The sequence below is a fragment of the Marmota flaviventris genome, chromosome 3 (genome assembly GCF_047511675.1).
Source record: "Marmota flaviventris isolate mMarFla1 chromosome 3, mMarFla1.hap1, whole genome shotgun sequence".
Lineage (NCBI taxonomy): Eukaryota > Metazoa > Chordata > Mammalia > Rodentia > Sciuridae > Marmota > Marmota flaviventris.
Window position 1 is genome coordinate 3,667,413 of NC_092500.1, and position 16,906 is coordinate 3,684,318.

The following is a 16,906-nucleotide window of genomic DNA, read 5'->3' on the forward strand; positions in this document are numbered from 1 at the left end:
CAGGGGCGTCGCCGGCCACTGGGAGGCTTCGAAGGCGCAGCGTCGGGTCCGAGGCCACACACGCCGGGGCTCCTGCTGACCCAGCCCGTCGGCCTGGGGGTGGGACGACAGGACGCAGCGAGCTAACAAGGTCCGGCGACCCCGACCTGCGACAGCCCCGGGGGCCGGGCGCCTCGGGGAGGTGCGAACGGCAGGCAGAGCCCGCGAGTTCGGCCAGGGAGCAGCCGGGTCACAGGTTCCACGACGGAACCGGAAGGACGCGACGGAAGCGGAAGCGGAGCCGGGCCGCGCAGGCGCCGTGGAGCCAGGGTCGCGGCGGCGGGCAGCGGTGAGTGCCTGTGCGGCGGCCAGCGTGCGATGGCCGGCCTGGCGCTCTCTGGGCGCCTCCAGCTCGCGGGCTCCTGCCTTGGCCGGTCCCGGCTGTCTTCCGGCTGTGAGCGGAGGTGGGCGGCATGGCCGTCGGGCACCGGGACGGGGACGGGGATGGGGGGCGCTGAAGGGCCGCGCTCGCCTATGGCGGGGCCGGCGGTGCGGAGCCCTGCTGATCCCGAGAGCTGGCTGGGAGGCGGCCGGTGTGGACTCGGAGTGACTGGGCTGAGGCCACGCCGTCCCGGGACTGTCACCTGCCGGTTACCTGCTACAAGGGCACCGCGCCCAGCAGCCTCGGTGGGGGTCTAGGTCGCACCAGTTAAGATGCAAAGTGGAATTAGGTTCGTTCGCATCCAGGATTTTCAAAAAAGTCACCGAGGTCTGCATCGGGGCTGGCCAACAACAAAGCTCCTACTGCTGGGCGCACTGCACATCCCTCGAGTCGTTGGGGTGGGGGGGTCACAGCAGGGAGCCAAGGGGCTGACTCCTAAGGTTGTGCAAGAACTTTGAAAGACAAATAGAAATTCTTTAAGCAAAATGATCAGATAAAGCTGAATGATCTACCAGTCATAAGTTTTCTTGAACCCATCAGACAGCAGGCATCACAGAGGGATCTCTTATCCTATCTTGAATGACCTAGCTTCCTAGGCCCAACAGACCATGGGAGGGCTTGCCATCCAAGCTGGTAAGTAGTCAGCTAAGTTTTAATGAAATGCTGAATACCAGCTGTTTTAGTCAGCTCTTTCACTGTTCTGACCAAAAGACATGACAAGAACAATTAGAGGAGGATAAGTTTACTTGGGGCTCACAGTATCAGAGTTCTCAGTCCACAGACAGCCAGCTCCATCCATCATGGCAGAAGGCTGTGGCTGGGGATCAGGACACGACAATCAGGAAGTAGACTTCCCTCACCAAGGACAAAATATATACCCCAAAGACATGTCTTCCTCCTCCAGCCACACCCCACCCATCTACATTACCAACCAGTTTATCAGTTTTAATGCACCAATTAGGTTAAGGCTCTCTTAATCAGTCATTTCACCTTTAAACTTTTTTTTGGGGGGGGGCAGCTTCTGGAGATTGAATTCAGGGGTACTCAACCACTGAGCCACATCCCCAACCCTATTTTGTATTTTTTATTTACAGACAGGGTCTCACTGAGTTGCTTAGCACCTTGATTTTGCTGATGCTGGCTTTGAATTCTCAATTCTCCTGTCTCAGCCTCCCAAGCCACTGGGATTACAGGCATGTGCCATTGCTAGCAGCTAAACTTGCTTGCATGCGCTTTTGAGAGACACCTCATATCCAAACCATAACACCAGCTATACCAAGTGTGGACTAGGGTTGGTGTATAGAGCCCCTGGGAGCCACAGAGACAAAGAGAGTTTGCAGTCACTCCGGACTCTTCACCAGCATGCACTGTGCTGTGGAAAAGATCCAGGGCAGGGGCAAAAATGCTTTCTTGGTGGTGCAGACTTGGAGGAAGAGGTGGCTGCTGCTCCAGCTGTACCCTATCATTTGAGGTCTCATATACTTGGGGAAGGGGCGGGATTCATGACACATCCACACATCCAGGGTCACAAGGCCTAGGCCTGACGGTAAAGGAAAGATAGAACTACTACTGTGCAGATGACAGTGAGTAGCATGCAGTTGTACCTGCAGCCTCAAGTGATGGTGCAGCAGATGTTGAGAACATTCTGGACAAATAAATCTCACACCCGAGCAAGGTATTGCTGGGGAAATATAAAGCCTGGCATACTCTAAGGATAACAATAGCAACTACAAAACCCAGACCTATGTCAGCTGCTAACTAGAATGATTCAATACCCAGTACTACAGGCTCAGCAGAAACAGGCTTGTTTTCAGGCGTAAGTACTGCTTACCTCCATTCCAAACAGTGTCAAGTTTTCAACCAGAATAGCAAAACAAAAGGCCCCATTGCCAAGGATCAAACAATCAATAGAACCAGAAGCAGATATGGCTCAGATGTTAGAACTGTCAAGATGGAGTTTAAGCATGATTAATATATTAAGAGCTTTAGTGAAAAAGGTAGACAGTATGCATATACAGATGGGAGTTTCAGCAGAGAAGAGAGCAGAAAGAGTTGATGGAAATGCTAGCAAGAAACAGCAGAGGCACAGAATGCCTTCAAAGGGCACAGCAGTTGACTTGCTATAGGTAAGGGGGGGAAATCAATGAACTTGAAGATAGGTCAATAGAGATCGCCCAAACTGAAATACAAGGAGAAGAGAATGGAAAACCCAAAGTAGAGCATCCAAGAACTGGGGGCCAGTATCAACTGGCATTAACATTTGCAGTAGCAATTTCAGCAGAAAAGAGAAATGGAGCAGAAGAAATATTTGTATTTTTCAGAACTAATGAAAGATACCATCCACAGATTGAAGAATTTGCTTACAGCAGCATCATCAGGATAAGTAACTTCAAAACAAAAGAACAATCCTGGAAATTGCTGAAAGCCAAAGATCAAATCTTCAGAGTAGCCAGAAAGAAATTCTGTAGAGATGAGGGGAAAGTCTTGCAGGTAGAAGGAACAGTAGGAGTGAAGGTGAGGAAGTGAGTTTTTGCTGGATAGGTAATTAGCCCCTAGAACTAGCTGCCTGTGGAAAAAGGTCATATCCAACTAAACTGCCTTATATGCCTAAGAAGGGAGCTCACTCCAGCCAGTTGGGAGCCACTTAGGGCTTCCTCTCCCAGCACAATGTGTAGCTTTGGGTTTTTAATAATCCTCTTGAATTTTATCATGATTTTCCTGTATCTATTGATATGACCATATGATTTTCTTCCCTCTGTTAGTGGCATGAATTGTACACATTGGTTTTTGAATGTCAAACCAACCTTGCATTCCTGGGACAAATCTGCTGTCACAATCCATTAGACCTTTGAATTCAACCTGCTAATATTTTGTTTACTTGTGTTGATGTCCATGAGGATGTTGGTCTGTAGTTATGTGATAAAAGCTTTGTCTAGTTTGCGGTGTCATGGTAACACTGGCAGTTTGGTGTCTACAAAATATTGATATCACAAAACCCCAGGAAGTGTTCCTTCTGCCTGCAGTGCTAGAAGAGTTCACATAGGATTAATGCTACTTCTTCACATGCTTGACGGAATTAGACAGTAAAGCCAGCTAGGCATGACATTTTGAAAAATGTATTTTTGTTTGTTTCATTTTTGGAGAAATTTTTAATTATAAATTTCATTTTCTTAGTAAAAATAGGGCTTGTAGGTTTCCAGTATCTTCTGAGTCACTTTTGATAATTGGTGTATTTACTGTTTTATTTTTTAATTTATTTATGTTGGTCCTGGAGATTGAACCCAGGGATTTTTCCCTTTTAATATTTTTAAATATTTATTTTTTGGTTGTAGTTGGACACAATAGCTTTATTTTATGTGGTGCTGAGGATCGAACCCAGGGCCTCACATGTGCTAGGCGAGCGCACTATTGCTGAGCCACAACCCCAGCCCTGCCCTTTTTATTTTTGAGACAGGATCTCACTATATTACCCACGCAGGCCTTGAACTTGCATCCTCCTGCCTTCAGCCTCCTGAGTCCTGGGATTACAGATGTGCATCACTGTGACTGGCTGATGATTGGCTGATAAATGGTAAAAATTTTTGGTTAAAAGTAATACACGATGTTCCTTTATTATCTGCAAAGTGTTTCTAGTCTTAATGATGCTGCCTCTTTCATTCCTGAGAGTAATAATTTATGTCTTCTTCAACTTTTCTTGATCAATCGAATTAGAGGCTATCGATTTTATTTAACTTTTGGAATAAGCAGTTTGGCTTTATTGAGTCTTTTTCTGTTGGCCTTTACCCCATTTCTTTGACTTCTGTTTCTTTTTTTATTATTATTTTCTTCTTTTCTACATGTGTTGGGTGTTATTTGCTTTCTCCTCCTAGCTTCTTAAGAAATCATCACTATAGGATTGAGTCTAAATATTCTTTTCTAGTGTAAACATGCAAAGTCATGAAATTCCTTCCTAAAAACCATGTAAGCTGCATTCTGCACATTTTGGTGTGTTGTATTTTAGTTTTCATATAGTTAAAAATATTTTCTAATTTGTCTTGTGATTTCTCCTTTGGACTATGGCTTTTTAAGAAGTATATTGCTGAATTTCTAAGTATTTAGGGAATTTCCAGGTACCTTTCTGTGATTGATTTCTAATGTAGTTGTTTCATAGTTGGCGTACATACGTGACAATTCTCATCTTTCAGAGCTTGAGGCTGGTGTCACAGCCCCGCAGTCCATCTCGAGCACACTCAAACATCACATGCGATTGTGAGCAGGTCTTGGGCTTGCTCTGAGCTCGGGATTTCTTGTCTGTAAGGGAGGCTTGCATTTTGTGGGTAAAAAATATGCACCAGACCATCGAGTGTCTGAGATGGGGGTTTGTGGTTCTGAAGGTGTGTTAGTCAGCTTTCTTGCTGCTGTGACTAAAGGACCTGACCAGCACAATTGTAGAGGAGAAAAGGTTAATTTGAGGGCTCACAGTTTCAGAGGTCTTAGTCCATAGAAGGCAGGCTCCAATCTTGGGGCTCAAGATGAGGCTGAACATCACAGCAGAAGAGTGTGGCAGACGAAAGCAGCTCACATCATGAGGAAGCAGAGAGAGAGACTCCACTCACTAGATACAAATGTACACCCCAAAGCCACGCCCCAGTTCCCACTCCTCCAGCCACACCCACCACTTCAGTTAATGCCATCAGGGATTAATTGACTGATGAGGTTAAGGCTATGCCCCAATCATTTCTCCTCCAAGCCTTCTTGCATTGTCTCACACATGAGCTTTCGGGGGAAAACACATCCAAACTATAATAGAAAGTGACATGCCCTGTCTTTTCATCTTGCAGATGGCATCTGAGGCAGAGTGCTGTCCTCTGGGTGTGTTCAAGTGCCAGCTCTGTTCTGTGACAGCTCCATACAGCTATGTGGGGCAGAAGCCCCCCAACACCCAGGCTGTTGTGTGAGTACATGTTTTGGGAGCCAGTGCCCGGGGTGGTTTGGCGGATGCTGGGCCAGAGTCTGACACCTGGCTTGGGTGTTGTGCCTCAGGCCTGTTCCTGCCCAGGCTTTGGGTGTTTCAGGTGTGACCGGTAGAGGCCCAGGCAGGACTTGAGGGCTTCTCGGATGTCCAGCTCCCAGGCTTTTCCTCCTAGCACAGCCCAGGGTTCAAGGACTGTTCCAGCCACGGGGTAGAATCTGTGGCCACGCTGAAACATCCCAGCAGTGGGCAACAGAAGCCATGGTGGCCTCATCATTTGGGGCTATGCCCTATTGTCTGGTGCTACTTCCTGGGAGGGACACCGTCTTCCTTGCTGTCCCGGCAGACGTGAGTGTTGAGGACCACCTCATGTGGGTCTGCCCACAGCAACCAAGAGTGGACCTGGTCTAGCACTTGCTTCTTGACCTTTCCATGTCAAATCAGAGGCCACATGGGGGAAAGCCGACCATGGCCCACTGGCAGGGGCACCAGGCTCCTTTCTTCTAGCTGTGGTTCTTCTGCTGACCAGGAATTGTGTCACCATGTAACCCTGCTGGTGTGAGAGCTGGCAGCTTGGGGGAGCCTTGTGTCCACACCCAGTGGTGAGACTGGGGTTGGGACACACTGGGACAGCCCTTCTTGTTATTAAAAAGGACTTCTCTCTACACAGATGGCTGGTGTAGACCAAGACTGGTTCAGGTCTCAGTTCTCTCCTGGCCTGCAGTGGCTTGGCCATTCTGTCACTACCCTGTGGCAGAGGTGGACAGTCCCTCCTCTGCTGAGCCTAGGCAGGGGTGCAGGTCCCAGCAGGTCCCCTACTGCACAGCCAGTGCCGTGGCTCGCAGCCAGGTGTCCACTGGCTTAGGTTGGGCTTGTCTCCTGCAGCCTGCTGGAAGAGAGCTACGTCATGAAGGACCCCTTCACTTCAGGCACAGACAGATTCCTGGTCCTTGGGTCCCGGTGCAGCTTGTGCAGCAGGCTGGTGTGTGTGGGTCCGGTGGGTAAGCCGCAGGGCCAGGACTGCCTGTCCTCACTGTGGGGATCTGGGGGCCCGCCCGGCACAGGTGGAGCCAGGGAAGCCTTTGTCGGAGGGCAGGTGAGGGTCAGGTGGAGTGTCTTGGCCTGGACAAGGAGTAGAACTAGATCCTTGCACTGTGGTACTGGCATGTGGCCACTGTGACCAGAGAAGTCCTGGAGGCTGAGAAGTCCATGAGCATCTGCCACAGAGCAAAGCACACAAGAGGGAACAGACACAGACAGCACCAGCCCACCAGCCCACCCCTCAAGGTCGGCTGATGAGGGCGTGGCCGAGCCTTGCACAAGCAGGGGTCAGGAGAGGTGGTGGAGGGTGAGGCACAGGAGAGCAGGTGAGCAGAAGGGAGGTGGCCCACACGGGTATCTCCATGGCAAAGGACTGCTTCCAAGAACTCAGGCAATTTGGTTAGTAGTTGAGGCTATGCCATGGTGCTAAGGGGCTGGAGAGAGACCCCCAAAATAGGGTGGTCCAAACAAGAGATACAGTTATTTACTCATTTTCTTATATATGAGTCTATGACAGGCAGTCCTTGCTGGGTGGACTGTGCTGCTATCATCAACATACAACATCCACTTGGGTCCACTATGGCTCTTGTAGCTTCTACCATCACATGTATATCCCAGCTAGCAAGAATGGACAAGGGAGCATATGTCCCTTCCTTTGGAGGGCATGATCAGGAGGTAGCATACTCATGATGACACCCCTGACCATACTCGCCACATGGCCATACCCAGTTGCAAAGCGGGCTGGGAAGTGTCCTGAGCTGGGTGCAAGGGGGAATCTCAGCAGTTCTAGTATTGAGGGTCATGAAGGAGAGTGGACGTGGCTGGGAAGGTCTGGCCTCCTGCCCAGACCAGTCACTGATTGGTGGCCTCTCAGGTCTGTGGGGCTGTCCCTGTCACCCCCTGCTGCTCCTGGCTCAGGCACTTGCCAAGGCCCTGTCCTGCTGAGATAACCAAGCGAGGACTCGGGACTCCAGCCCGAAGTGGGCTTTACTCCTGATGGAGCAGGGCAGGCCCGGCATCTGTCCCCCCGTACCCCCTGCCTCCTGGATGCCTTGCCAGACCCTTAGCTCTTGCTGCTCTGGCTGTGGCCCCCGCCCTCCCTGTGCCTGTGGGGGGCCGCTGGCAGCTCTGGAGGAGCAGCAGTGTCCAGGCCGCTCACTGCCCCCTCCCCTGCCCCAGGAGTGCAGCTTGTTCTACAGCAGGAGGTTCTGCCTCCCTTGTGTCCAGGACAACATCAGTGCCTTCCCTCGGGAAATCCAGCAAGACGTGGAGAAAAGGAAAGGTCCTAAGCGGCCCTCCAGCCAGCCCTGTCCTTGAACGTGAGTGCAGTCTGTGCCAAGTGGGCAGCAGTCTCCTGTGCAGAGCTCCTGGCCTGGTAGGGAGCAGCATCTGCAGCCCCAGGGAGTGGAGGAGCCGTGCCAGGAGGTGGAGCAGACAGCCTGTGGGTCCAGCCTGGTGCTGCGGAGCTGCCCCCAGGGCTGAGGATTCTGAGTGAGAGGGAGACTCCCTTCAGTGGGCAGCTCGGGTAGCCTGGAAGGCGCACACATGAGGCCTGGAACATGGTGGAGGGCCACGCTGCCATCCGTGCACAAGGAAGTCACTCTCCGAGGCTGCCTCCATGCACAGCAGTAGGTCTGGGGGACAGGATTTTTTCTTTACATCCTTATGTAAGCTTGGAAATGTCCTGCATCTTGACCACTCACTGCCCATTACCGACATGACTGAGAACCTCAAGAGCCCACCAATGCTTTGAAAAGAAACTCTTCCACAAGACACTTGGAGACTGGATGTCCCCATAGGCACTCTGGGATGGCAGTGTGAAGATGTTTTTTGTGGACACTTTGGGCAAGACATCATGGACAGGCAGTGGAGGGGGTGCTGGGAAGCCAAGTGTCGGCTTTCCAGCTGCTCAGGCTGGCTCCAGCCCGGGCCCCGCTGCACGCTCTGCCCTGCACTCTCAGGTCAGGAACACTGGCTTCCTTCCCTTCTGCCACCCCTCGCCACCCTGCACTCAGCCCTCTAGTCCACAGCCTCCCAGAGGTCCCCGTGTCTGCTTAGAGTCTCAGAGGCAGGAACTGCTGCCTTACTCTGTGACCACGGCAAGGCCGACCAGCAAGTTGGGTGAGATATAAAGATCTTTGATGTGTACACTGGATTTTATTTAAGAGCTTCCTAGGGGCCGGAATTGTGGCTCGAGTGAGAGCGCTCGCCTTGCACTTGTAAGGCACTGGGTTCGATCCTCGGCACCACATAAAAATAAAGATATTTAAAAAAAAAAAAGCTTCCTGTTTCGTGTACTTCAGATTCATGGATATCATGTTCTGGGGCCACATTGTCCTAGATCCATTCTGTCCTGCAGGGCAGAAGGTGACCCTGTGGTGACGGCGAGCTCCAGCAAGGGCAGGCCCAGAGCAGACCCAGCTGGGCTCGGTCTGTACAGAGCAGCTCTTCTCACAGCATCATTCAGGACTCACCGGGTAATCTTAAAAAATAGTTTATTTTTTAAAACCATTAAGGCAAAACTGTGCCCTGAAATTAACCTTTTACATTCACCAGTCTTACAGTAGGACATTCCAAACCTAAGTTCTCATGAATTCAGGAAACAGATCAACGAGTGTGGTCAGTTCACTCTCCTAAGAGGAAAGTGAAGACCCAAGATCTAAAAGAATTAAGGCCATGCTATAGCCATTTCCACATCACCTGGAACCAATCAGTTACCATGACTAGAAAAATGACACCTGCTTTCCTGTGCACACCCTGGATTCCTGAGGTCCTGGATGTCCCCATACCTGGGGAGGACCCTGGAGCCAGCTTGACGATTCCAACTTGAAACTGCTGCATTTACTAGAGCTAGGAGAGGGCTCTGAGCCCGAGCACTGAGGGCGAGAGGCACATAGGAGCGGTAACCATGACTGGCAAACGCTCTCCCCAGGGTTTTAGCATAACAGCACGGTGGATCCCTGTGGGTGTCAAAAATATACACCACAAAGAAATTTGGCCAAGAAACTGAAAAGGACGTGTGGGAGGCTCCTAGGCTCTGTGCTTCTGGTTGGGCCATCGAAGGCCACCATAGAACCTGCAGGTGCAAACAATAGTGTTCCAGATGGCTAGAGCTCTTTGGTAGTAACCCATAGGTGGTGCCCTGAAGAGCAGGAGCTGTTTACCAAGCAGGAATACACAATGGTCCAATCAGAACACTAGTACGAAGTGACCTGCAACCTGGGGTCTGTGGAGGCTTTGCTGGTAGAAATGCATAAAGACAGACTTGCACTTCTGCATGTAGGGGATGCTGAAGGGGGATCTACACACTGAGATAAAGCCTGCATGGCTCAGAAGAGAAAAACTGGTGTGCGTGTGTGCGCGTGCAATTGCATTTCAGTTGTTTTGTCTCAGCTTCATTTTCAGTAGGTTCACGAGTCAGCCTTTTAAGCATGTACATCACAAACGCTGATTTAAGAAAACAAATGTTTGCTGTTAGATGTATGATTGCAAGTTAGCTGTTTGTATTTTTTTTTTGGGGGGGTACTGTAATTGAACCCAGGGGTGCTTAACCACTGAGCCTCATCCCCAGCCTTTTTTTTTTTTATATACTTTATTTGGAGACAGGGTCTCGCTGAGTTGCTTGGGGCCTCGCTAAGTTGCGAAAGCTGGCTTTGAACTTGTGATCCTCCAGCCTCAGCCTCCCAAGCCTCTGGGATTATAGGCGTGTGCCATCACGCTGGTTATATTGGGATTTTTTTTTGAAAACTCAAGTCACAGTATTTAAGATATAGTTATTGACGTGATTCTTTTTACCATACAGTGTTGATAAGGTAGTGGCATTCAACATGAGTAATACTGTAACCTTACCAAGAAGGGCATTACGTGGTGTTCACTTATTGTGAGGTATATTTCATTTTAGGCCTGGAAAAGGAACTGACTGTGTCTTTAAAGAATGAAATTTCCAAAAGTGATGGACTCTCCAGAAGGCCAGCCACTGGGCGATCTCCAGGGCCAGAGCCCATCCTCGCTGACTAAAGGTAGAGGTGAGGCCCCAGGGGTTCGGGGAAGGTGGAGAGAGGGTCCCTTGCAGTTTGGGACATGGCAGCTCACACACCCCTGCCGCTGGCCTCACCGCTTGTCCTAGGCAGCACCACGGTGGTGCCAGGGCTGGCTTGTGCCTGGCGTCCATGGTGACGTGTCAGTTCATCAGATTCAGGGACTTGTGATGGCGGGGAAGACAGTGAGAGCAGGAGGCTGGCCTCTCTTCTCAAGAAAAAACCTTGGAGGTTTTCACTGTTTAGCCGACTGGCAAACTTTAAAACAAAACAGAACGTCACAGGTCTCACTGCGCTGTCTGTGAAGTAAAAATGGACGTTCCTTGTTTCTCTTTGCCATCAACAGCTGCAGGGCCATTAAGTGCTGGTCGTGGTCAGGTGCCCTGATCCCACTGCGATGTGGATGGACACCACTGGGTCGTACTCGCTGGCTGAGAACTCGGAGAGGATCTGGCAACATGTATCTCAGCGGGACCACGGGAGTGGGGGGTGGGGGAGTAGCCCAGCTTCCCTCCCAGGAGGGGCTCTCTAGGGAGAAAGGAACCCATTAGGTTTCTCATGTCTCAGACTGAGACTCTGAGAAGCAAGTGGGCGGCTAACGGGACTCCAGCTCTGAGAGGCCTCAGGGGTCCTGGGGCTACTCACAAGGGGACAGCAGCCTCTCCCTGCCCTCTCAGGAGGGGCCACACACCACCTTTTTCTGATGAGCCTGCAGCTCTGCTGAAGTAAAGTTTGAGAACTCGCTGCAGCCCACTGAGGTGCCCCAGGGACAGCACTGTGTGTCATTAAGCCAGAGCATGCATAAGGGTCCTTATCTGTTTTCAAACAAAATTTCCAATTTCACATTTCAGTGTGACTTTAAAGAAATAAAATGGCCTCCTACATTCATAGCCAGACCAAATCTATTGCTCTAATTCCTACCCTAGTCTGCTTAACAGGCGGGGTGGGGGGGCGGCAATGAATTTTCCTCAATTCTATTAAAATGGCACCTAATTATGTGTGTGTGCGTGTGTGTCCCAGAAAAAACCTAGACACCAACCTTTGAGCTCTCTCTGATATTTCTAGATAGAAGGTCTTGGAGGAGTACATGACTTGGAGAAAGGCCAGGTGATGAGTCAGTGATGTAGAAGATCCCTTGGTAAGAGGTCCCCGGCTGTCACCAGCACAGCGGAGGCAGATGGAGACCTATCTGTCACCACCCTTTGTTTGCTGCTCAAAGCTGAGCTGCCTTAGAGCTTTCTCTGTAATATCTGTGGACGTGATGTCTGAAGATGGGCTAGACTGTCAGCTCTCACTGTCCCTGTCCCTGGGAAGGTATGCAAGTCCCCTGTGATGACGACTCATTGGTCAGAAGTGTGCCTGTGCAGCTGCCCAGATCTTAGTGCTACTTATAAAGTGACAAATAAAGACAACCCCCCCCCACATGGCAGTGCCAGCATCACACTGAAACAAGCGTCCTGGGACACCTTTTCATAATCAGCTCAGTGGCATCAAGTTGACTTGCAACTTCTAGAAAGTATGATGCCCATGCCTATCTTGAGTCTACACCACATCCTTAACTTAGAGGAAGACTCATGAGGTAACTCCTCAGGGCACTGCCTCAAGTCCCCAGGCCACCGCAGTCGGCAGCTTCAGCCGCAAGAACGTGGGCTGAGCAAAGGGTGACCTCCCAGGTCCTGGAGACTCAGGGGACTCCAGCTAGCTTGTTGTCCCTGGTAGGATGGAGGAGGCGGGGAAGGTGGACAGGCACCACACCCTTCCTCCCCAGTCTGGATGTTTCCATTTAAAATGGAGGCAGATTCTGCATCTGTCCCCTCCAGGGGCTGCAGAGGGAGGAGGCCACGGGAGCCCGCCCTGCAGGCTCGGTGCTGAGCATGTTGAGAGGACATGGGTTGAAGAAGTCCTTCGAAGGGGCCAGAGGTCCTCTGACAAGATGCCACTCTCAGCTGGAAGCATAGACTTTCCGGTTGAAACAACGGGTCCTTCTTTAAACCAGATTCAACACAGACACCTGTGGCCACTGGGCCAGGACAAAAATTCCCCTCCATTAGGCATCGGCTGCTAAGTAGCAAATATGCCCCGTGTCACAGTAGGTTGAGAAGGGGCTTACAATGGGAACCGCTTGCAGTCGGACAGAGGAATGCAGAGGCAAGTGACAGCAGAGGGAGGCGTCTGTCAGGGTCTCTCCTACAGAAGGGCCTGGATTATTGTGGTCAGCAGGAGGGAGGGCTCCTGCAGCAGGGCCGTCAAGTCTTGCTCAGTCTTAGCTTCTCTAGGTGCGGGCAGTAATTGTTACACATGGACCTCTGTAAGACTTCCGTTAAACAACAAAACTGCCTTTAGAAAGTCACACGGTCTGCCATCTCCTTGTGTGTGACAGTCAGAGGTGTGTGAGCCATCAAGGAACCCTGACAGCACCGACTGGTATAGAGATGCCAGAAAGGCCAAGGGTTCTGCCCGCCTTAGCTCCAGCAGTGGGGCTGGGCACGCCTATTGAGGTAGCTGCTCCATGAACAGGAGGCGTTTGCCAACTGAGTCGTTCACTTGTCTCTTCTGTCAAACATTTTCCTAGTGCCTTGGGGTTCTAGGCCTCTCTGGGGATGCTGCATTGTCCCTGGACCCTCCACATGATACCAGAAGTGATCCATTCCTTCAGGGTCTTAAATGGCCCAGTGTTAAGAAGGGCCTCAGCACCAGCAGAAAGGTACCTTCATAGCTCTTAAGAAGAGGGACAGCTCTGGTGGCATTCTTGAGTGTGCCAAGTCCTGGGTTTCTTTCTCAACCACTTCACGTTGAATTTCATTTGTGTGGGCACACACTCTTTAGGAAGATGCTTTAAACTTATCAATGAACTGTGTGGAGGTCATGGGGAATAGGCAGCAAGGTGGGAAGAAAGGACCAGCTTAGCTTGCTGGCTGGCACTCTGAGGACGGCACTGCTGTGAGTCCTGCTGGCATAACTGGAGGCCTCTAATTAAGACGATCTACACTCACCCCGTTGGCCTGGTGCCCACAGGCGCTCAGGTTTCCCAAGGATGGTAGGTACAACATTCAGTGTGCCAGAAGCTCTGCTGGAACACCAGGAGGCAGGAGAACAGGGACTCACTGAGCAGAGAGGGTCCCATCTGGCTGTGAGCCCTACAATCTCAGCTGCACCCCTGCTTGTGCCTTATTCTACTTAGCATCTGGGGCACAAGGGTTATGTGCAGTCTGGGAGTCTGGCACTTGTTACTGTTCAAAGGCGAGAAAGTGAAGAACTGGGAAAGTTGGAGATTTTCTGTTTGCTGCCTGAGGAAGTGGGTGCCACCCATGTGGTCTAGAGGTTCCTGACCTGTCACACACGTCTCTGCTGTACTTTTTGCTGATGCCCAGTGACACCTAGCAAATAGTGAGTGCACTCTTGGTTGCTCCTATTGAAGTGCTGCCATCTGGTGCATGATCATCCAGACTGGATTATTGATACCCTGAGAAATCTTTGATTAAGTGATCCAAGACATTCAGCATTGCGTGGCCATTAGGGACTGATACTGAGATGGGACATGTGATTTTCCTTCCTATTAGCAGAGGTGAACAATGTCAAGTGACTTCTGGGCAGAGGTCTGTGGTCTCCAGCTCCACTGGGGATATCACTGGTCACCTTGCTGGGCCTAAGAGAACCAAGGAAATGAATTGCAGCCTTGGCATCTCAGAGTGGGCGTTCTCCGCATAGGCAACAACACTGATGCGCCGTGCCCTGCAACCTGAAGGCTGGCTTCCCTCGCAGTGAGGCCAACCCCCGAGTGGGACCAGACATGGAAATACTTTTCTCTGGACTTCTGATTCCTAGGACACTTGGGCAGACTGCTTGCTGGTGGTCAACAGATCCTTTGGATCATATTTTATTTATTTATTTGTTTTTGTACTGGGAGTTGAACCCAGGGCCTCGCACATGATAGGCCAGTACTCTACCACTGAGCCACATCCCCAGCTGGATCATATTTTTTAAAAAAGAAAAAAGATAGGGATAAATGTAATTTTTAAAAAGGATGTTTGAACCAAAATTTTCACTTGTTTTCTAGCTGAAATCCCCAGTCCTTTTTATTGGTGCCTTTTCCCAGTGCTGATCCCAGGAACTTTATCAGGACCAATCCTACTCATTCTTGAACAACAAATACTATTAACCTCAGAAAAACCAAATTTCCTAAAGATGGGGGTGGCACACAGGATCCAGCCAGGGCTTAGATGTGCACAACCCCGAGGAGAGGAGGCAGTGATATAGCAGGCTCAGCCCACCTCTGGCTGGAGCAACTGCCGGATGTTCTCCATGTGCGTCACCTGCCTGGTGGACAGAGGGAAAGGCCTCCAGGACTGTAGTTTCTAGACAAATAATGGGCAAAAACCAATGTTTTAGACATTGAGAACACTGCCTCACATAGGTAGTAGGAACAGAAGCCTTGCCTATCTCGGTGTTTAGTAAAACCAAACAAAACCCAACCATGGTGAAATCTGAGAGCAGGCAGGACTGTCCCATGCAGGACACCACACCTTGCCCTGTTCTCCAGGACCACCCTGCCCAGGTGACAAAGGCACATTTGCCTCATCTTCACTCCAGGGAGCTTCTCCAATTAAAAAAAAAATTAACCATCATATTTTAAAAGGCAATGCAAGAAATGACAAAGGGACTGCCGAATGGGCCAGAGGGACACAACACTCGTCAGTTTGTCCCTAAAACTGATCTCACACCTGCAAACAGCCTGACTGAATGCAGGTTGACAGGAGTGGGGGGTGGGGGAGAACACTCCCCGAGGGCCCCTCCTGCTCACCAGACACCAGCCTCAGCCCACCGCGGGTCTTGGGAGGTCTTGGGATCATCCACACCCACCCAGAAATGGGCTTTTCAACGTATGATTTGTGACCATGAAAACGGTGAGCCAAAAGCACACAATGGCCAGATCTCCATAGCTCATCAAATCCTTCTTGAAAACTCTCAATCCTATGATTAAAAACCAGCCCACTGTCTTCCAATTCAGGAAATGGAACTGAAGTCTTCCAAATAAATATTTCACTGCTTTTTAAATATGTAACCTTTGGCTATATCTAGATTTATAGGATTATAAATGTTAAAAAGTGCTGATTAGTTTTCCAAATTATAAAGGAGTACAACAGTCAAAAGGGTGGGAAGAAGGGAAAGACCAGGTATTTTGAGGTTACTCATTAATCAAATGGCAAATTACTAATGTGATATAAAGATATGTGCACCGATTAACACTGGGCTGGTGAAAATCAGACCCTGTACCATCACTCCCCTTAATCTCCAAGTGCGGACTGTTCACCCTGTCGCCAGCGCCTGAGTACTAGGCACATTCTTAGATGTACTGCTGGAGAAGGGGAAGACGTGGAGAGGAGCATTACCGTCACCCAGCCCTCAGGCTTCCCAGTGTCTGAGACTAAAAGGCTGGAAATCTGTGCAAATCCATGCTGCTCCCATTTCTCCTTGAAAAGTGGTTGCCGTGCATTCACAGAGATCAGTACATGTCCCTGTAGATCTCCTGCAGCAAAGGGTGCAGAGCTGCATCCGACTCTGTCTTTTTGATGGTCTGCACGAGCTGTGCATGTTCTGTGACCAGCTGCCGGAGGTCCACCATTTTTTGAAGGAGCTTTGGGAAGAGAAAGGCGTCGTCCGGATGGTTGCTCTGCAGGTGGAGTTTGAGCACGTGCACAATGCCCTCCTGCATTTTCTCAATGTGTCCTATGTTGAGAAGGCCAGGACGGTCTGTTCTCGAAGGAAGAGAGAGATGTTCAAGTAAATAATCATCTCATAACTGCTTATCAGCCTGGGGACCAGACACTCCTACCTCACACGGCCTTCAGATGTCAGCCTGACCAGGACCCAATAAGGACGACAGGAATGAGTCATTCCTCAGTAGTCACACAACCAGGACACAGTCCCTCCTTACGTCCCCCTTGCAGGGGACCCCCTTTTGGATCTGCCTGACTAACACCTGTCAGGGAAAAGAACTAAAAGCCTCGGGAGCAGTGGCACATCGTAGTGGCAGGTGACCACTCTCGTACCACGGGAATGCAGTCCTTCTCTCCCAGCCTCAAGCTCCCCCAGAGATGAAGCAGTGACTGTGTGGGACTTAGGCTGGTGGGTTAAGGACAGCACTGTCACAGGCACCTTCTGACATGACTCAGGTGAAAGAGGAGAGCAAGAGATGAATGAGGCTGGGGTGGACAGGATGCTGAGGAGACCTGGAGTGTGGAGGACTTCCCCTGGACAGTCTCAGCCCGAGTCCTGATCTCGGTCCAGAAAACACTGCCCCATTCACACCCAGCAGGCGGGGGTTGAAGGCCCACTCATTACTGTGCTCTTCAAGCGTGGATAATGAAGGGAAATTTTATCTTCATTTTTTTTTACTTGTAAAGTAAATATAAGTATTAAGTTTTAAACAGAGAAATCATTTAAAAGACAGACCAC

At 50.4% G+C, this 16,906-nt stretch overlaps 2 protein-coding genes across 6 annotated transcripts in view; one reads left to right on the plus strand and one right to left on the minus strand.

Moving 5' to 3' along the window:
* Positions 1-547: 547 nt before the first annotated feature.
* On the plus strand, positions 548-8,686 carry Cdpf1 (cysteine rich DPF motif domain containing 1). The gene is made up of 4 exons (XM_027954639.2): positions 548-3,992; positions 5,242-5,354; positions 6,258-6,369; positions 7,593-8,686. Exons 1-4 carry the CDS (start codon positions 3,990-3,992, stop codon positions 7,728-7,730), a joined length of 366 nt encoding a protein of 121 aa, XP_027810440.1. The 5' UTR covers positions 548-3,989; the 3' UTR covers positions 7,731-8,686.
* A 205-nt stretch (positions 8,687-8,891) lies between these two features.
* The window catches only part of Ppara (peroxisome proliferator activated receptor alpha), a 59,124-nt gene continuing 51,109 nt past the window's right edge, over positions 8,892-16,906 (minus strand). For 4 of the 5 annotated variants that reach the window (XM_071609391.1, XM_071609390.1, XM_071609392.1 and 1 more), the window contains one exon: positions 8,892-16,201. In XM_071609391.1, the coding sequence (XP_071465492.1) occupies positions 15,954-16,201 (248 nt within the window). In that variant the 3' untranslated portion in view covers positions 8,892-15,953. Of the gene's footprint in view, positions 16,207-16,906 lie in introns of all 5 variants that reach the window. The other variant, XM_071609393.1, reaches the window with a different exon arrangement.